General features: G+C 45.2%; 1 protein-coding gene across 4 annotated transcripts in view; it reads right to left on the minus strand.

Annotated features, from left to right (window-relative positions):
* The window catches only part of nrp1a (neuropilin 1a), a 77,010-nt gene that overhangs the window by 39,733 nt on the left and 18,756 nt on the right, over positions 1–18,521 (minus strand). For 2 of the 4 annotated variants that reach the window (XM_053412040.1, XM_053412039.1), the window contains exons 2-3: positions 17,509–17,959; positions 16,131–16,305 (exon numbers count right to left, since the gene is read on the minus strand). In XM_053412040.1, coding sequence (XP_053268015.1) covers positions 16,131–16,305; positions 17,509–17,575 — 242 coding nt within the window. In that variant the 5' untranslated portion in view covers positions 17,576–17,959. Of the gene's footprint in view, positions 1–16,130; positions 16,306–17,508; positions 18,272–18,521 lie in introns of those variants that run through there. The other 2 variants (XM_053412041.1, XM_053412038.1) reach the window with 1 other exon arrangement.

Below are 18,521 nucleotides of genomic sequence, written 5' to 3' on the forward strand. Positions count from 1 at the left end.
TTACTTAACCTCAGGACAACTCTCACAGTGTGTGTGTGACTGTTCTTGAAGAGACTATGAGAGAATCGAGAGTGATTATATGTTGGCCTTTGGCTTAGGATGGTGGTGTATAGACAGAGCAGGTGGTAAAGCTATTTAAACACACACACACACACACACACACCGACACAGAAACATCACATTCAAATGGAATGTCAGACCTAGGGCTATTGAAGGGAGCAGCCGCCTAATTGAGTTGTCGCAGGGTTTGGGAGCAGAAGAGGAAAACAGCTCTGAAATGAGACTGGGAACGGGAACTGACGCACGCACTCAAGCACACGCACACAGAATGTAGCACGCCAACCAAGATGGCAGAGGAGAAATGAGAGTGACTATCAGCGAGGGTGGTCCAAACAGCCTCGAGTTATCACTGTATATGTTTTCAGGCAGTTATTAAGAGGGAACATAAAGTGCAGGACTTGGTTGTACTCCAGCGCCTGCACGTGTGAGTGTGTTTGCACGATGATTTAGATGACTTTTCCGTGCTGTGTTTTGTCTGGGAGTGACGAGGCGAGCGCCCCTCTCAAAGCAGATTCTGGTTCAGGTTTCCATGGATCCTAATTGCCCATAGCGTCTGTTCACGCCAAGTTTTCAGCTATGCACGCCACCTATCCAACGTTTTCCTGCCCAAACCCTGATGACCTGCTGCCGCGCTCCTCCATATTCACCAGAAACCAGTTGAAGAAAAAAGAAAATGCATCCACACATAGTACTACATTAATACATTTTAATGTATGTTAAGTATAATGTGCAACAGGTGAGCAGGCACATTTAGTCGTACAAATGCGCCTTCTGTTTTCTCAGAAAATATGTGCCCTATGGGCAAAGGGGCCTATTTTCACAGTTTTACTTGATTCCTAAATTACTGTCAAAACATTGCGCCTTCTTAACGATTCTGAACTCACTTAATTCACAGGATTTTGCACAAAAAAGGCGATTTACACTTTGAATGATGGCTCAGGGTGGGTGAGGTCCCTGAGGTGGGCCTCGACATGTCTCCACATGCACCAATTTGGACTTTCTTCCGTATGAAAATGGTTTCCTTCACCTGCTTCAAACTCACTGAACAGAAACTAAATTGCCAGAGGGGATTTGGGGAGGTGGGGAATTATTATGGCCTGTGGTGGGAGTCAGCAAAACCGGGGGAAAGACCGAGTGTAACTAAATGTGGAGTTGGACATAAGAGACAAATGTTGCAAAGAAGAACGGGTGGATGGATGACTTCCCTCATCTTTCTGAACAGTGATCTGAGGTGAACATTCAACATTCAAGCTGTCAACATTCAACATGAGTCTCCTCTTATTCGTTGTCTCTTTAAATTCCAGCGCCTCAGGTTGAAGGATTGGTTCTGTATGTGGCAGGAGAACAGCAGTCTGTAAATCCAATCCAACGACTGCCCGTGTGCCCTGATATATCCAGCTCCAGGCCGATCATACAGCCATTCAAGCTGCATTACAACTTTCATCACAATCTGGCAATATATAGCTCCCTACACTTCAGTTCAAACTGCTTAAAATCCTTTAGGAGCCCAGTCCTTTCATTTATGTGGCTTGCTCTGTGAAATCCCCTGCTTGAGTTATTTGGCTTTTTCCTCGTTGCTCTTTGCTTGGATTTCAGAAGCACGGCCTTCACAAGTACCACTTTGTTTGAGCTACTTTATCAGCTGCAGCTCTGTAAAAAATGTACTAGTTTCACATGGTGTTTACAATGTTATCCTCCTCCAGGGCTTCAGGTCTTAACGGCCAGGGAGTTTCTCATTATTTAGTTTAACGGCCTCCCCTGAAGCAGGGATCCTGTTTCTGCTCTAATGTTGTCATTGTCGAGTTAAGTCACCAGTTAAGTTTTTTACAGTCAAAATTGAATTAAAGGTATTTTTACATGTCTTGTGTTATAGTCTGCAATAAATGGGCCAGTATTTATCTAAACAGATTCTAAAAAGATGCAGCAGTAAGTTTTCTTCCCCAAATTGTTTCTATTCATGAAATAAATTCCCTCTACTCTCCTCCTCGCAATCTTCTACTCTTCCTCTCCCTCGTCTAATCTTCCTCTCCTCTCCTCCTTTCCCTCTACTACTCTTCCTCTCCTCTCCCTCTCCTATTCTGCCTCTCCTCCACCTCTCCTCTCCTTCTCTCGGTTCACAGCTCACAACAGAGAGCATCAATCTTTCTGTGGGTCTGCTCTGCTCTATCAGCAGACTTATAATTCACCTCAGAGCCTCGGTCTCTGCAGCTATCTGACTCCTCCCCTGCAACTGCCAAAAGCTGAGCATTGCCAGACGCCTAAAAAATTGATGCTCAGATGCATCGCTGAGATGAAGAGGAGAGAAGCGCAAGCTGCAGTACAGCTGAAGGAGCTGAGCAAGTGTCTGTGTGTGTGTAGTTATGTTGTCTCTCTGCACATATGCATGATATATGTGCAAACGAGTGTGTGAACAGCTCATAAACATATGTGTGCATGTGGACAGAAGCCAATCAGCTCATGCTTTCATTTAGCCTGTCCTCACAGAGTCTTTGTTCACCCTCCAAACGAGAGAAATAGTCTCATTGTTGCCTCTGTCAACTCGTCGCAACTCCAGGAAAGCTGTTCATTGCATTTTCACACTGGTGTGTTATCAGCACGCACGGTCCTCGTAAAGGCGGCGCCGTGGGAGACAGGATGCAGATGGAAGAGAGAATTTGCCCTGTAGAGGGGGGGAGGGGGTTCTCGCCGCGCTCTAAGAAAGACGACACGTCTAAAACATCTCTATTTGTGACTAAATGACTGGTGTGTGGGCCAGAACTCCAGTGGTTCTGCACCAGTAGGTCCACACACTTTATCCAGGCCCTTATCATCTGGAAGACATTATGGGAAACGCTTGGCGGGGCAGTTTGACGCCTATGAAAGGCTCTCCTGTTGCCAGTTGTGTTAAGTGTAGCTCTAATCCTTTTCTCTAAACACCTGTGGGGACTTGCTTCTAGGGTTGGGAGTCTTTGGGGAAAGATGGAGGACAGTTAAGAATCTCCAAAAGAAGAACAAGAACACGGCCTACTTGTAAGCCCCGCATGGTCCCACACTTTCGGGTTTTTGCCTCTTAACTATGTCCTCCTGTCCTGTCAAGTTAAACTTAGATTCTCAGGGGCCTGTGTGGTGATTTTTTTTTTTTATGCTGCCGTTGTTGTTCTTATTCCTCATGACAATAGAATCCAGTTAAGCCATGCGCCTATTTATCTGTCTAGTCGGCTTTGGGTGTGGGTGGGCCTGTCAGCACACCACAACACACATGCACAGATGATTACACACATACAGTGAGCCACCCTAACACATTGCTAATAGTCAAAACGGTTTGCCAATCCAGTGGGGAAATTAAGAGGGAAAAAAAAAGAGAGAGGGGTTGGGGGTGATGCAGGGCGGGGGGGGGGGGGGGCGGCGGCGAATGTAATTCTCTACGACCTTCGCTTCACCGATTCAAATGTATTAGCTCGCCGTCTTTCTTCAGGCACAGAGCGAAAGCAATCCGCCAGTGTCAAACGAGAACATTAGCCCTCATTGCGAAGCCAAAGAGAAGGCGACAAACCACTGGTCTAACAATATAACAGTTATATTGCCTGAAGCTTTCCCATGGAAATAATCGGTCCTCCCTCTATAAATGTCCGCTTGATATGGTTCTACAAAGAGGAATACAATCTGAGGCAATGGAATAACGCTATGACAGACTGTATAAGCCTCAAACAGTTGGTTAGATTTCTTAATCAGACCATTTATAAGCTCAAGCATTCTGTGGAAAGCCCTAGAACAAGAGCTCTTCTTGTGTCATTACTCTCTTGCAGCTCTGAGCTGCGTGTAGAACAAATGCCTCACGCATTTTGCTGGCATTCTGTTTTTTTCTGTGGCTGTCACGGTATAATATTGCTGTTGCATGAAAACATGTCACCTGCAAAACATCTCCAAGTAACACAGGTGGAAAGGCCTGGACAACATGCTTGGGACAGCTCTGGGAGGCCCATGGAGGCTTAACAGGATAAAAGGACCTTGTTGTCAGCTGTCAGAAAACTCCAGCCGGAGACTTCAGGTGCTAATGAGTTCCCGCTAACAAACTGTCATTGGGGCTCCAGGAAAATATCATTAATGCTTGTACAATGGGGCCCGAGACAAGCTGATCTGCGACTTACTCTTTCCAAGCCTGGAGGGGACATATCACTGGAATAAAATGGTCTCTCTTTCTCCGCTTTCTCTCCCATACTGGCCCCTCCCCTTCTTGCATGTGACATTCATTAACCCGGACTAGAATAACAAGTTCCCTCTTCCTCCCAAGAGCCAGTCCAGTTGTAATGACCCAAACGTCAGCTTGCCTGGACAGACGAGGAAGAGCTAAATAAACGGGGTAGTAAAACCAGGTCCACGCTAAAAACATTAACCCCAGTGGTAACCCTTGCGTTTTTTTATTGAAGGGAGAGACCTCATCATTAAACCAGCTTTACCATAAGGCATGACAAATTTGGGAGCTTTTTTAAGCTATCAACCTCTGCACTGATCTCTACTTCTGAATCCGTAAAAAAAGAAGGCCGCAGAACGTGCCAACCCACCGAGCAGGATAAACCACCGACCAATCAGAGCTGATGGGTTCAGAAGTGGTTCCTTGTCTGTGAGGGGAGAGGTTCATGATTGCTTTGCTCGCCGCCTCCCTGCCACATGGATGGATTGAAGTTAAAAAAGATGGATGAAAAGATGTAGATTACCCGCCCAGACGGCCCAGCTGCACCCGGCCAACGTGCCTCTTTGGGTGTCACCCCCACACGGCGAGAGTCAGATCTGTCATATTTTTAGATATCGTGGCTGGTTCTGATTTTGTGGCGGCCTTGGCCACACGTTTGTGGAGCAGTGTCGCTTTCCCAAACAGCAATTATCATTAGCATTGATGGATTTAACATGCCTCCATCCATTAGCTTTCCTAATTACACGATTGTCGAGAGGTCTGCTGTCGCCAACAATCAAATTAATGAATTTGGCTATTTAGGCTCAATTATTGCATCCTTCTCCCTCTGCAACATGCACCATGCTCATTTATTCAGAAATATAAGGACAGATAGACAGAGGGAGGCTTCTACCCTACGGGGGGATTTTCTGCAAGTCGTGACACATAGGTCACTATAATGGGATTATAGAAGTGAGAGTAAAAGATAAAAGTAGGGATAAAAACTGCTCTCTGTTACTCAGCCATGTGTCTTATGTGGCCTAACACAGCTGACTTGAAGATGATCAAAGGTCTCATTATTTTATTTTAAGTGGTTGACTGGGTTGAAACAAGACTGTGTGTTGTGATGCTTCCAAAATGTGTGATTCCTGCTCCCAGAGAACTACCTTGACTGCATTTTTCACAAAGGTCTTTTTGCTGGAATGGGATAAATCCTATTAACCCCCAGAAGACAACAACAATAAATGGTTATTAAGCTGCACAGGGTAATTCTAAATTACATTGTTTTTAAGAAATGTTCAAAACACAGAATGTTAGTTTCTTTATAAAAGACCTCTAAATTTAATATTATAAGACCTCAGCATGTATTTATGTGTTAATATCCCATCTATGAATGCAGTAGAAAGTTGGAAGCTGCCATTGTGATTATATTATTATTACTATATTCTTCTTTTTGATTTTTTTAATAGATAAAAAAAGACTTCACTGCTGATGTGAAAAGTTCAACAGACTGTATGAAAGCTGTTTATAATAGCTACAATGGTAAGCAGGGTTGGTAATATCCCAAGTAGCCACACATTTCTCTCCTATCACACATCTTTTTATCATGAATACAGCGAGAATAAGTATAATAAATTTGAAAACTGCCTTTGGCAAAACGAAAATACACATTTATTATTTTTTCTCTGCTCAGTGTGCTTCAGAAATGAATTTGCGTAGCATACAGCAGCGCTCCATATGTATCTATCTTAGTGTGCAGATATGAATATTCAGGCTCCCAATGTAGGATTTTTCAAATGAAACCACAAATCCTTGGGCTAAACTTCTAGAAACACTTCTTAGAAGTTAAGCCACAGTGACGAAACGGCCTTATTATATGTGATTTTGAGTGAAAGCCGTTGTGCAATATGTCAGTGCTACACCCAGTCCTAAAAAGCTTTAACATATTAAAACACCAGAGCCAGAAACTCTGTGATTCAATTTACAAAAGGCCAAAAAAGAAAAGCAGGAAATTGCTATGAGAGTCTGAAAAATACAAAGAAAGAAAGCCATGCAATAAGATAGAAAGGGATGAAAAGGCCCGCATGTTTTCTGAAAGAGGAAAGAGACAAAGAGAGGGAGGGAAAGGGAAACACTCCAGCCCATTTCTGGGGCCATTACAGGAGGGAATGGCACCCATTTGTCCCACCTTGACATTTGAGAGGATCTTAGATTACACAGGAGAGGAGGGCAGGCAGAGGTGAGAGAAGAGGGACTCCTCAACAGGGGTCTGCGGCACGGCTCAAATGATGCTTCGTCGTCATAACAATCAGAGGTCAAGGGTAAAAATATCAGGGCACTGGGAGAAAGGGGACAATGCAGTATATCGGGCCTGATACTGTCTTTTAAACAAACTGTCCCCTCCCCGCTCTTATCACCTACTCCCTCTCAGAGGCTCCTGTGGGACTCAGCTGCAGGAATACATGCACGGCCTGCACAGAGGGAGCACAAGGCAGCCTCTACCAGACTGACTGTATAATGAAGACTCAAAGCACCCACAGCCTACATCGCAGTTCACAATATATACTGTACATTTGAGAACTTCTCATAATATTACACCCCTGCCCAGGAGAGGCACTCGTGATATTATTTGGCACAGCTCCCATGTGAATCACCTCTGAGAAACAAACCATATACATATTCTGAGGGCACGAATCGTCATGAGGCAACCAGTGTGAACCAGCGAGCACTACCTGGAGAAAACAATGCAGACATTTTCATTTAGGTGCTATTATCAACACAGTTGGGACCAAATTAGTTGCCTTGAGGATATAAATCCATTCTGCCTGTAGCAAATCAAACACAGCTACATTCATTCGTTCCCATTACAAACTAAATGAAAGTCGGTGAAACAAATAAGACCCTGTTTGAAGCTCAGTTAATCATCACATGAGCTGTTTCCAGAATGTCTGCACAGTGGGGTCCATAAATTCTCCGGAGTTTGCCTTTCGAATATGAACAACACAGCAGGAGATTCTCTGGTCAGTCAATGCACCCACTCACTGCGCAGGGAATCTTCAGGAGAATCTCCTGCTGTGTTCTCACATGGGGACTTTTTCCATTTTAACAAGGGGCTGGCAGAAGAATCTCCAGAGAATGTCCACAGCAAGTGACTCCAACATTTGCGATGTCACATACACCTCCGGATAATATCTTGAAATTATCTGGAGTTACCTTTCAGAAAAGAACTGAGTCATGACGCTGATCATCCAAGAACAATATCACATTTATTTTGATAGAAACATAAAAATGAAGGTTATTTCAGGTTATCACAGGATATCCTGTTCATGACTACATGTGTAGGATGCACATGATTATGATTCGGCGCGCTGGAACCATGTGACAAGAAGGAACATGAGGAAACATGTGCATGACCATAAACAACCTTGAGCCAGAGACCCAATGAGCCTGGCATGGGACTTAGATTAGCCGAGTGAACGCTACGTGACTTCACATTATGTGGGCTGACGAGAAAAAAACAACAACAATGACAATGTGCACAACCCACCACACACACACAGCTCATATGTGTGTGCGTGTGCGAGAGGAGCAGGGCACGTTCAAAGAAAGCAGGAGCAGAGGAGGAAAGGAGAGGAGAGGAGGAAGGGAAGGGAAGGGAAGGGAGGAGCAGAGTTGAGCGAGGGGTCAGTTGGAGGTAAAGCTTTGGGTGCCATTCAAAACACTCTCTCCTCTCCACAATGGGCAGGAAGTAAGTAAGACTGACTGCTGAGGGAGATAGACAAAATAAGAAAGAGTGTGAAGGCATGCGAGTTGATGGAAGCGGTGAAGGAATAAAAACTAAAATAGAAAATGGTGCAAACAGCTGATAGAGGTGGTTGGCAAACATTTGTCAAAACTGCAAGGTCCAGTGGTGTGATGTATATGCTGTAAGATTCTTTGACATGGCTCTGCAAAGGAAAGAAGGCTCGAGGGCGATAGTGGTAATAACTGCACTGGGAATTATTCAATTAAAAAACCCATCTGGCCCCACCATGCGTCCCCCTCCTCTTTCTTCTCTTTGTCATCCCTGCAGCCTGTGGAGGAGGCTGGGGTTGAGGGGTGAGAGAGCAGTCTGGGCTGAGTGCTCGATGACCCGGTCATCTGGCTGGACATGCAGCCACTTGGCTGGGAGCAGGGGAGAGGGAGCAGGCCCTGAGAAAACCCTTGTAGAGGACTGGGATTGTCCCCCTCGGTGTGTAAAACATGCACAAACATCCAGCAGCAAACACATGTGACCTTAAACAACACAATAACCTCGAGACGATACAAGCTTTTCCTGGTTCTTAACAGGAAGAGGAAAGGGGATGGTGTTAAAAATACACTTTTTTCCTTTTTTTTTTACAATGGACGCATATTTTCAAGAACAGTTGATCGTTCGTTGACAGATTTCCTTTCAATGCGGATCAGCCGTTGGTTGCAATATCTACCGTTTAAAACCACATCCTACATTTCCCTCTGATGGCTGCATTGTTTTCATTTCGAACAAAGAACTCAGATTTTCCAATGATGCAGCACTTTGAAAGCCAAACATTCCGCGCTGTGAGGGCCACATGCCAAGCAGTGCATCTCCTCTGTGGTGTCGGGCAGAGGGACGGAATGCTTGGCATTACGGGGCTGAGCTAAGTGCTGATGGCCAGCCAGCCCTGGCCAGCATATGGAGAGCAAGGTGACTCTTCCAACTTCAGGCCCCACGATCAAAGTTTCCCGTCAACTTGGGAGGAAGTCAGTCTCAGTAGTATCATTTCCTTCTGCTTCCTGGTGAGATTGTGTAAGTAAGTATGCCGAGCCTTCTTGTCACTTTTTCCAAGCAGGGGTCATTCTGGAAGAGGCCGGCCGGGCACAGAGCCAGACATGAGGGCTTCTAATAACTATTTCAGGATTACCCTGCTGTGATAATGCCACAAACGGTTGCCTTGGGGCTAAATTTACACTCCTTTTTTGACAATTACTGTCATCGAACAAAAGAATTAAAGCCGTGAGAAAAAAAAAAAGGAGCGGTGGCTGTGGTGTAAAAGAAAGACCAAACTGGTGTAGCCAATCTAGTGAGGAGAGATCAAGCGAAGGACAAACAAAGTGAGGGATTGTGAGTGCTCTGACTCAATCAGAGAGCGGTGGGGTACCGCCCCATCAATCACTGTCTGCTTGCCACCCCGACATAATCAGGTGGGGTGGGGTGAATTGAGTGGAGGCGAAACACCAGCAGGCCACGAAAGCCTGCTGAGCGCAAACACAGTAACCGAAAATGACCCCAGGGATCTGGCGCGGAGACAGGAGAGTCCATGGCTTCACTTCCTACCTACCTACCCTCTTACCCATTGCAAACAAACTTTACTTCACCCTGAGGCCCTTCAGGGACTCGCTTGATTGTTTGAGTAAAGAACGCTGTGGCTGTTGTGGCCCCCTCCTGCCGGTCACCCCTCGTGAATCTGTGAGCACCGGGGTGTTAGGGAGGGGGAAAAACAGGCTGCGTAGGAGCACAGCCCCATCAATCAAAATCATGAGCCCCATTCAAGGTTAGACCACTGAAGGAAACATGTCTGACAAGCCTGGACACAATGTGTAAAAGCATCCAGAACTCCTTCATCAATTCAACCAAGAAGACTCTCATTTCTCCTGTGGACGAGTGAGACATAGGAGATATAGGAGATAGTGTTCGAAAGTAATCCACGACCTGCAACTTCTCTGTAACCTACATATCATGAATTCAAATTATTATTAATCATCTCACCCTCTGTATCACTTCTTGTGTTTACCCATGAAGACTCATAAACTGAGAAATCAGCAATTGATGGAGAGGAAAAAACAAGGCGAGAGAGGAAAACCTGTTGCTAATTATATTATATGAGGCAGAGAGAGGGGGGGAGATGGTGCTTATTGCCAACTGTCCTTTGGAAACAGAAACGCGTAATTGAATTGCAGCCCCAGTGTTTAATGCTTTTTCATCGGCACAGGAAGGGAAACGAGTATGAATTTTCTTGCAGTCAATAAATGCGTGTCCAGATAGAGAGCTGAGATTATCAAATGTTGTCCTCTAATCAGCAGCCTCTCCATACGGCTCCTTTTCTAGCAATCTGTTTTGGATAAAAAAGTAAAAGAGCATACGCCTGACATCTCTTAGATGCGTGGGCCGCGACTCCATTCCACAAGAAACTTCCATATAGGGAGACTTGTGTCGGTTTGGGCTTGGAAAGAAAAAGAAGTCGTCGAAGAAAAGGAAAAATCACCAGCCGTTTGCCAGAAACAGCTTAGTGACACTCAATCCCTGGCAAACACAAGCTGTTCACTCTCCTCCATCGAGATGAAAGACAAAACAGGCAGACACATGAGACTGTATGATGCTTTTGTGCTGCTTCAGATATGTGACTGAGTATCCAGCAGGTTATTTATGAGCACGGGCCTTGTCTTGTCTCTGTCTCTCTTCCTCTCCCTCCCTTCCTCACTCGCTGCTTTTTTTCCTACTCCTCCACTGTGAAGTGGACCTCCCTCCCGCTGTGAGGTAGAGTGGCTCGCCTCCCGGTTGTGGTCAGGTTGTGCATGAATCAAAGTGGTGACAGAGCAGTGGGGAGGATGGCAGATGCCACAGCCAGAAAGCTTTTCAATCAGGCTGCCCTTCCAAACCACAGCCAAGGTGAAACACTTCACTGGCAGATGAAGAAGGAGAAAAAAAAAAAGACCCTCAACCTGACGGTCACTTGCACACACACACACACACACACACACACACACGTACTGCATGCATGCAAGCACACATGTGCACAGACCTACTTTAATCCTGCTCATTAGCCAGGGAGTAACCCTTTATGTTTCAAAGAGACGAAGGAGAAGAGAGAGAGAGTAATGACAGTGAAGGTCAACGGCTTTCTGATGCAACATCTCTATCTGCTGTCCTGTCTTTCCTGCCCTCTGGTTAATTAACAAGGTCGAAGCGTTACATTTATCAGCTCTGCAGCTGTCATTCGCTTTGAATGGCTCGCTTGCATCATAAACGGTCATGTTTGCAGATAGGCAATAGAATAGAAATATTGCATACAGAAATTTAAGCGGCGAAGTAATTTTGTAAGTTTTACCGTGCTGACAAAACAAGGGTTTGGAGTAATTGCTGTGGAGTTCAAACAAGATAAATTCAAAGTGGGTTGCTCTTTGAGACGCTTTTGACGAGCAATTATTTTTTCAAGCGCAATGTAATTTCAGGTGTAATTTGATTTCCATTGTTGTGAGCTGTGGGAGTCTATAGCTGTGGGAAATGCAAGGTGCATAATTTCAGCCGCTTTTGTCAAAGCCGGTAGTTAAAAGAAGTGGTGTCGCCGTAGGCACTCTTTGTTTTGCTGTGCCTATTCCACGGCGACGCTTTCAACTCCCCCTGCGTGTATGTGCTCTGACACGCACTTTGAAGAGAGGCACACATCAACAACAGAAATAAATGCCCGCTAACAGGCCATAAGTATCTCCAACAATCCGTGTCACTCTGAGGCCTCGTCCCCTCGGCCCCTGCAGGTCACAGCACTTCCCCTCTTTAAAAGCCTCCAGCCTTGTTACAAAAAAAAAGGTTCTCTTTGCGTTCCTGCCGTATTTATTTTCCTCCATGACAACGGCTGATAAATGGTCACACGGCCCACTTCTCCTTATTTGCCCATGGTTGCCTTGCAGGGGAGTGTGAGAGAGCAGTGAGTGGGGAGAAGCCGCTGTTTTCAAATGCAGGGAGGAGTCACAGCTCCTTACTCCCCAGCTGTGAAGCTCCACTGCGCTTTATCTGGGCACTGCTGCTATTCAGGTGGAAGGGGGAACAGGGGAATTAAGGAAAGTCACCAAGAGGATCCTTTCCCTAAAGCCTCCTCTGTCCACTCTCACTTAGGGAACAGGTGGCCCTCTTTGTTCTGCTCTATGAACATATGAGAGGAGCTGGTGGGATGCCACATGAGAAAGAAAGAGCCAACTATAGATCTAGAACAATACTCTGCACTTCCCCTTCCCAAGCTCCTGTTAGTCATCTCTAGAGTCCGAGCCTGGTCAGGAATGCCAGGGCAGGCAGGATGTCTATTGTAGAGGGTGCACAGCAGAGAATGTTTGCCTTCCACAGGGGCTGCTCAGCAGGAGAGCGGGGTGGAAGGAGACAGAGAAAGGAGACAATAAAAAAAAAGAAGAGAAATGTGCTTTTCGAGCAGACTTTTGATGCATAGCCAGGCAGGAGACTCTTGCTGACTTTCTACATAATCTCCCCCACAAAAGGGTGTTTGAGAAGACATTCCTCAAATATCTCCACTGCTTAGTACCACTCTGCCATACATCTCCGAAACCCCCCACCGCCCACTGCACGGACTGTCACAGTGGAATTTCTGCGAGGTCCAAAAAATACCATCCAGACAGAGAAGAAGGAGACACTATCCCACTGTGTTTTTAACCCCTCGCGTCTGCTCCTCCGAAACAACACAATGCCGCCTCGACTGACTCGCTGGCTTCCAGAGGCTGTGCCAGAGAAGTGCGGGAACTGTTTTCTGGTCTGGTCAGCATATATCCGATGCCATCTATGATTCATGATGTTGTCAGGAGTACATCATATCTATAGAAAGCAGGTTCACCTCTTCATGTCAGCAGGAGAGAAGGAGGTTGGGGAAAACAGCCTGCAGCTCAGGATGGAACACTCTCTAGGTCTTTCTCTAGGTTTAAGTGAGCTCAAAAGTCTAGAAGCTCTAACTTTATCAGACTATAGGAAAATATTTGTGTAAAAACTGGATATATTGCCCTTCAGTCTGCCCCATGTGAAATCTGTCTGTCACTTGTTCACACTCAAATCCACTGAAACCCCAATTTTTCCTTCAGTTGACAAGTCCGCCCACAGCCAGATGAGCCTGACCGACCTGATCAGATGGAGGACAGGAAGAGAATGGGTTCATGGGGTGTGAGCGCAGCGACAGCAGATCTATTTACCTGAATTTTTCACCTCAGCTCAGATGCTCATCCCACGGATTTTCCGAGCTAATTGACTCCAAATATTTGCTTTGATGCCGGCTACGCTTTTGTCTCATTGGCTATGAGAAAGTGGAGAGGGTGGCCCCTGAATCTCTGCTCTGTGAAAGTCTACAGCGGCGCGTGAAAGGTAAACACGTTCTGCATTCAGAATCACAGGGCTCACTTAGTGTCCTTATCTCTGTGATGAAGTGTTTTCCTCCTCCAGCTCTCAGGATACAGGCCTCTGCACTCCCCCAAACAAACCTGTCCAGGGCCGTGCACACGTGCAACAACACGGCCGCGGCCAGACTCCACTCAGAAAAGGTTGTTTTTCTTCTACGAGCACCACTTTGAGTGCTTCTTGTTTGGTTTGCTGATAACAGCCATGTTGGGGGACATGTGGGACATGTGTGTTCCATTTGCCCACTAATTAGATTGCAAGGCAGTGCACTGAAGCATGCATTGTCGCACCCCCACCCCTCCTGCGCCTCCACCCACTCTGCCAGTCCATCAGATAAGGAAGCCATTCTGGATCTCATCAGTTTCCATTATGTAAGGGCAGATTTGGTGAGTGGAGCTGCGACAGGGAGTCTGATGGCTCCAAAACAAATCATACCCTACTGTCTGCAGATGTATAAGTGACTATTCTCTTGCTTATAATCGAGTTACCAGGGACATGCCTTGTCAGCGGTTATCACAATAACCTATCCCCTCATGTTACACGTCCCATAATTTGAAATTAGGGAAGAAAACAGAGTAAAATAGAGAAGGCGCACAAGGTGGAATGTATTGTGACGTGAGACTGAAGTTCCATGAAAACCACTCTATTAAAACATTAAAAATGAAAAGGCACGCCCGTGTTAAAAATAGGAAAAAGCTGTAGGTCAGGATGACCCCGTTTTCCGGTGCAATCTCTTGAGTGGCCCGCATGAATCGGAACCTTACTTAAGTTTCACAGCCCGGGCTGTTTGTTAGCTCCTCGAGGCAGGAAGGTCCTCTGGACGTACTATTGTTATTACAGAGGCTGTTCCAAATGTAATTAATATGCAAATAGGAAATATGCAAATAGAAGGAAAAAAAACGATGAGTGAGAAGGAGTGATACAAACACATATGCAGACACATAGTCTACACAAACTTCATCTGCTAACAAATTTATGAACTGGCAATACACAACACGCTAAATGAAAGAGCAGAGCTAATTGTAAAAGGTACATGATTCGATCGCAAAAACTCAAAGCCCGCCCTCCTTTCAGCCTGGAAAAAAGCTGCCTTCCTACAGCCTGCGGGGCTAAATTCTTTTTACTGTGTGTGTTTAGACACAGGAAATTCATTCCCGACTAATTTGATTAGCACAAGCATTGTTACTGCAACCCCCCCTTCCTCCTGTCCCTTCCTCGCTCTCCGTTTCTAACTCAGTATCTCGGCCAGTTTAAGGGTCCCTCTGGTGCTGAAATCGGACCCAAAAGAAGCATGAAGGCGCAGCCTGCCTCGAAAAGACAGCGGCATTCAATCTGCCATAAATCACTGACAGCAGTGAGGGAAGGTTAAAGTGGGAATGAAATCTGGGATTAAAAAGGGAAAATAACCAAACCCTGCAAACCAATCCAGGAACCATTCAAGGAGCACAAAAGAAGCGCAAGGTCCAGGTTTTGGGTGGAACGGGGATTCAGTAACAAGATCCAGCTAAGCCCTGTACTCTCCCGAGCCCTGCAGCGTAAACAAACAGCTGAGACGGAGCGGGGTAGAGGCACCGACACACGCACCAAAAAACCACACACAATCACAGACACACAGACAGGCAATCAGAGGGAGGCGGTCTGCCCAGGCAAGGCTCACCTCGGGGCACCCACACTGACACAGGCTCATCACATTACTGTCTGTCTCCGGTTTCATCTGCTTAAACCATCTATCTGACAGAAGGATAGCTGCTTAGCCTTTCGCTAGGTGACAGTTTGTGGCTACAAGTCAAATACGGATCGGTGGGACTAATAAATCTTACTTAAAGGGGCTAATTTGTCCTCCATTTGAGTTAATATCGAAGTAAAAGCAAATCCAAGAGAGGGCAGATAATTGTCCTTCTTTCCAACTCTGACATTAACAGAATGAGTGCTGATTTAAAAAGAGATTTGTTCTTTAATGTCTCCAATTCTTGGAATGTCTCACTTGTTTGGAGAATAATGGGATTTTAAGAGGGAAAATGAGAGTGAATGCTTTATTAAGATGGCCATTCTTTTTTCCGTGCAGCATAAAGAATAGCGACAGTTAATGGACTCTGGTGGTTTTCTTAGCTACACGCTCTCTCTCCCCGATGCCTTCTGCATAAGCACTGCACTTCAAATCAATATTATGCCCCAATGACTTCACTCTACCAGGAGGAAAAGCAGGAACATTCCAAAACCAAATGGTAGGGGTGAGACATTCCTGGCGCCCTAAGTGGTGCCAGAGCCGGATCACATGAACACACTTTCAGAGAGGCTGTGAACACTAGATGGCGCAGTTTCATGTGCAATAGGCATGTGGGAAAGGGAGGCACGAGAGTCACACACGCACGTAAATGCAATAAAACCTCACATGTACATGAGACAAACTCACATGTAAACAACCCAGCACACAGAAAGAAATATCATGTTATTGCGTGATTTGGATTATTCTCGTGTTGTGGTTCCCAAAATAAAGTAAGAGTTTAATGATATGTACTTTTAAACAATGGATTTTAGATGGTTGTTCAACTGCTAAAACTGTTCGATTGTTTATCCAATTGTTGAGAAATAAAATAAAGTAAGATTAACTATGTTTATAAGAGGCTTCACTCTATCCCTCATTAAACCCACTTCAAAATGAGACTGAGGACCCGGGGATTGAATGAATGAATTAGTTTTAGGGGCCAAAAACCACATCTGCTTTGCATATTCAAGAAGTGGTGCTGCTCTTACTTGCACTCCCGGTCCTCCAGATCGAAATGCGGATTGAAGTTGATGAGGATCCGCTGGTGAGGGCCAGGCGCCGATATCACCCACACGCACCTCTGAGAGGGGGGATAAGACATGGGGTATCCGGGCGACGTGAGGTAGTTGGCGTTTGAGATTCGGATGTTGCCTCCACATTTATCTGCAGAGCGGAGTGGGGGGAAATAAAAAGAAACTCTTTAAAAGCAGAAGGAGGAGAAAACAAGACTTTCACCACAACAATACAAACGGAAATCTTGTTCAGCTCAGTGCCAAACGCAAACACACAAACAACCATATCTAACTATCTAAGAATGTCTCAAAAATATCCCAGTGTCGATTCACTTTGTTATTCTCTATTGTTATTATTATATTTAAAATATAAATGTTACAATTCATTAACAATAATTTTAATACAAACAGAATATAAGACTGAGCCCATGAAGTAGACACCGGTTTAATGAGGGACTTACACACAGTAATAAAATGGGAAGCTTTTATTATTGTTTAGAAATCGCTGTAAATTAAAAAACTTCAAGGGAACTTTAGTTCTGCTGAAGCCAACAGTCACAAAGTCCTACGGGCTATTGCTTTAAATCACTTTAAACAGCGCATGTCATCATCAGACGGGTTAATCCTTTGTTTTCCAGAGGCCCGCTGCTGCCGCTGCTCGCATACATCTTCATTTGCGCTTCTATTCATCATTTCATTATAAAAGTCTCTAGCATCTGCTGCTCCAGCCTGACCTGCTCTGACGGAATTAAGCGACTGACAAGGAGGGACAGCGCGAGGTTGAAACTAAAATTGATGCTGCGAGATTATTGAAGTTGGGGAAGTTCAGAAATTGGCCTGACTCTCTGAACACCAGAGTTTGGAAACTACCGCTTGTCACTACTGCTGAACGAAAACCGATTCTTAATTCTAAAGAAAACTTTTTAAAAGATCTCACAAATTATCAGAAATTAATATTGAGTAAATAAAAGTAAACTCATTCAATATTTAAGCGGCATAATAGGAGATTATCAAAGCATTTACTATAAACTCCACCACAGCCTATTCCAAGAAACTAAAATGGAATATTTAAAAAATTCAACAAAGAGTCAAACAATGACAAATATAAAAAACACTGTTAAAAGAGAGAGACAATGCAATCTCAAAAAACGCGTTAAGCAAGAAGTCTACAGAACTGACAGAGACTAAGATTTATTTCCCCGTGTTGGCAGACTGGGCAGGTGAGCGACTTGCGGGTTTGCCAGGAGATCAGTGGGGATCAGGCTGAGCTTATCTTTTAAAAAAATATTGGGATTAGTAGCCTTGCAGTGTACATAAAAGATTTACTTAAATACATATCAGATGTCACACTTACCGTTTTTGAAAGCCTTGACCACCAAGAGGATTCCCGTGAACAGGATCAAGACTAATCCACAATGCATCCTTGTTTTTAATCACCCCAAAAATAAAATTACGCATACAAAAAACTTTTTAAAATTAAACTCCTCCAAAAACGTCTCTCTTTTTTTTTTGTTGGTAAGTATTCTTCTTCTTGTTCTCCTCTTAACTCGTCAAAGAAAAGCAGAGAGTGTGTCTTTTTAGCGCAGACGGGAGTGATCTGAGTGCGGGCTCAGGTCGCTGGCATCCTGTCATTCAGCTCCGGTTTCCTCTCGCCTGTGCCGGCTGCGCTCCCCTCTCCAGTGCCGGCCGTGCCATATCCTCTCCAAAGACGCCAAAGCGCACGAAGAAACGATAGAGAAATGACACCGCTCCTGACTTGTGTCCTTAGTCCGTCAAACGATGGCCGGGCTGGGGGTAATCCTTGGCTGCGGAGTTGGAGGAAACAGATGCAGAGCAGGTTAGGAATGCTTGCCGCTGCCGTGCGTAACGGACATTCCCCGAATCTGGTTTTAACCGATATAAACACGAGTGTAAAGGCGCACAGACACCGATCCCCAACACTGAGACCACTCCACCGCTGTAGAATCAGAGTGGTGGGGCTGGAGGAGGTGTGTATATGACTTGATAACAAACAGCTATAACCTATAGTGGGTAGAAGCCGCGCGTCTTTATATGAACGCGGAGCAGCACACTGAGTCACAGAGCGCCAGCAGTCCGTTAAGTGACATGACTCTCTGTCTCCCTCTCTCTCTCTCTCTTTTACTCACTCACTCTCTCTTCCCCTCCCTCTCTCCCTCCCTCCCTCCTCCCCCTATCTTCCCTTACAAAAAGGAGCTGCACATAAATGGCAGATGTAGTAACACAACATGTCTCCCTCTAGGAATATTTCTCCCCAAATATTGAGGATTTTGGGGATGTTTGGAGAAAATGCGAAGCGATAAAGCATATCTAGTTTTAGGGAATTGCAAGGGTGGATTATGACTAATA

This window comes from Pleuronectes platessa, chromosome 20 (assembly GCF_947347685.1).
Source record: "Pleuronectes platessa chromosome 20, fPlePla1.1, whole genome shotgun sequence".
Classification (NCBI taxonomy): Eukaryota; Metazoa; Chordata; class Actinopteri; order Pleuronectiformes; family Pleuronectidae; genus Pleuronectes; species Pleuronectes platessa.